The 867-nt window shown below is 64.8% G+C and overlaps 1 protein-coding gene across 1 annotated transcript in view; it reads right to left on the bottom strand.

Moving 5' to 3' along the window:
* SPTB (spectrin, beta, erythrocytic) overlaps positions 1–867 on the bottom strand; it is a gene marked incomplete at its 3' end in the record, with an annotated part of 18,661 nt that overhangs the window by 2,926 nt on the left and 14,868 nt on the right. The window contains exons 31-32 of the mRNA XM_009885702.1: positions 722–831; positions 285–369 (exon numbers count right to left, since the gene is read on the bottom strand). Coding sequence (XP_009884004.1) covers positions 285–369; positions 722–831 — 195 coding nt within the window. The remainder of the gene's footprint in view (positions 1–284; positions 370–721; positions 832–867) is intronic.

The raw sequence follows: 867 nt of genomic DNA, 5'->3' as shown, positions 1-867 counted from the left end.
CAGGGGGAGGTGGGGTGCCCCGGGCCGCCGCGGGGAACCCCCCGGCCGCCCCCCAGGAGCCGGGGTGAAGGGGAAGGTGCAGCACCCGCACGCCCGCCCAACCTTTTTGGGGGTTATTTAGCATTTATTCAACTCAAGGCAAGGAACAAGGCAAGGGCTGGGGGTGCGGGGAGCCATCGGCATGCCACGGTCACGGTGTCTGCCAGGAGCCTGCGGGACATGCGGGGAGACCTTTTTTTTTTTTTTGCCGCCGGGGAAGGAGAAAGCTAAACTCAAGAACTGACCGGCTCTGGTCCGTCGGTCGTGGGCGAGGAGGTGCCCTGCCGGCTCGTGTCCTTCCTCTTCTCCTCATCCTCCTCCTCCTCGGACCTGCGGCAGGGAGGCAGCCCGCTCAGCGTCCCCCGGCAGAGCGCGGCACCCCCGAAATCCCCGTCCCAGCCTGCTCGCTGGGGAAACGCAGCCACCAGCCCGTAGGGACCTGGGACTGGCTGGTGCTCTCCCGTCCCCATCCCCCCGAGGGATGACAACCCCGGCACGGCAGAGCTCGACCTTCATCTCTGCTCTTCACCCTCATCGGTTTACTGCTCCGAAAGGGCAAATTGCTCAAAAAAAAACCCCCACCCTAAATGCTTTGAGAAGAGGGATGCTGGAAATGATGCCCAGGCTACCCCTGCCCGAGACGCTGCCACGGCCGTTTGGGAATGGCACCGGCATCTCTTACCCATCCTCCAGCTCCCCGTCCAGATCCAAGCGGCAGTCGGGAGCCTCGGACCGCATCACCCCATCCCGTGTCAGCCCCTCATGCAGCATCCGCCCCCCCAGGAGCTCCAGCTGCCGGGGAAGAGGACGACGGCGTTAAGGGCTGGT

Source organism: Charadrius vociferus, unplaced genomic scaffold (genome assembly GCF_000708025.1).
Source record: "Charadrius vociferus isolate BGI_N301 unplaced genomic scaffold, ASM70802v2 scaffold2585, whole genome shotgun sequence".
Taxonomy (NCBI): Eukaryota; Metazoa; Chordata; class Aves; order Charadriiformes; family Charadriidae; genus Charadrius; species Charadrius vociferus.
Note: the sequence above shows the minus strand (reverse complement) of the source record. Positions and strands in the feature narration are given on the sequence as shown.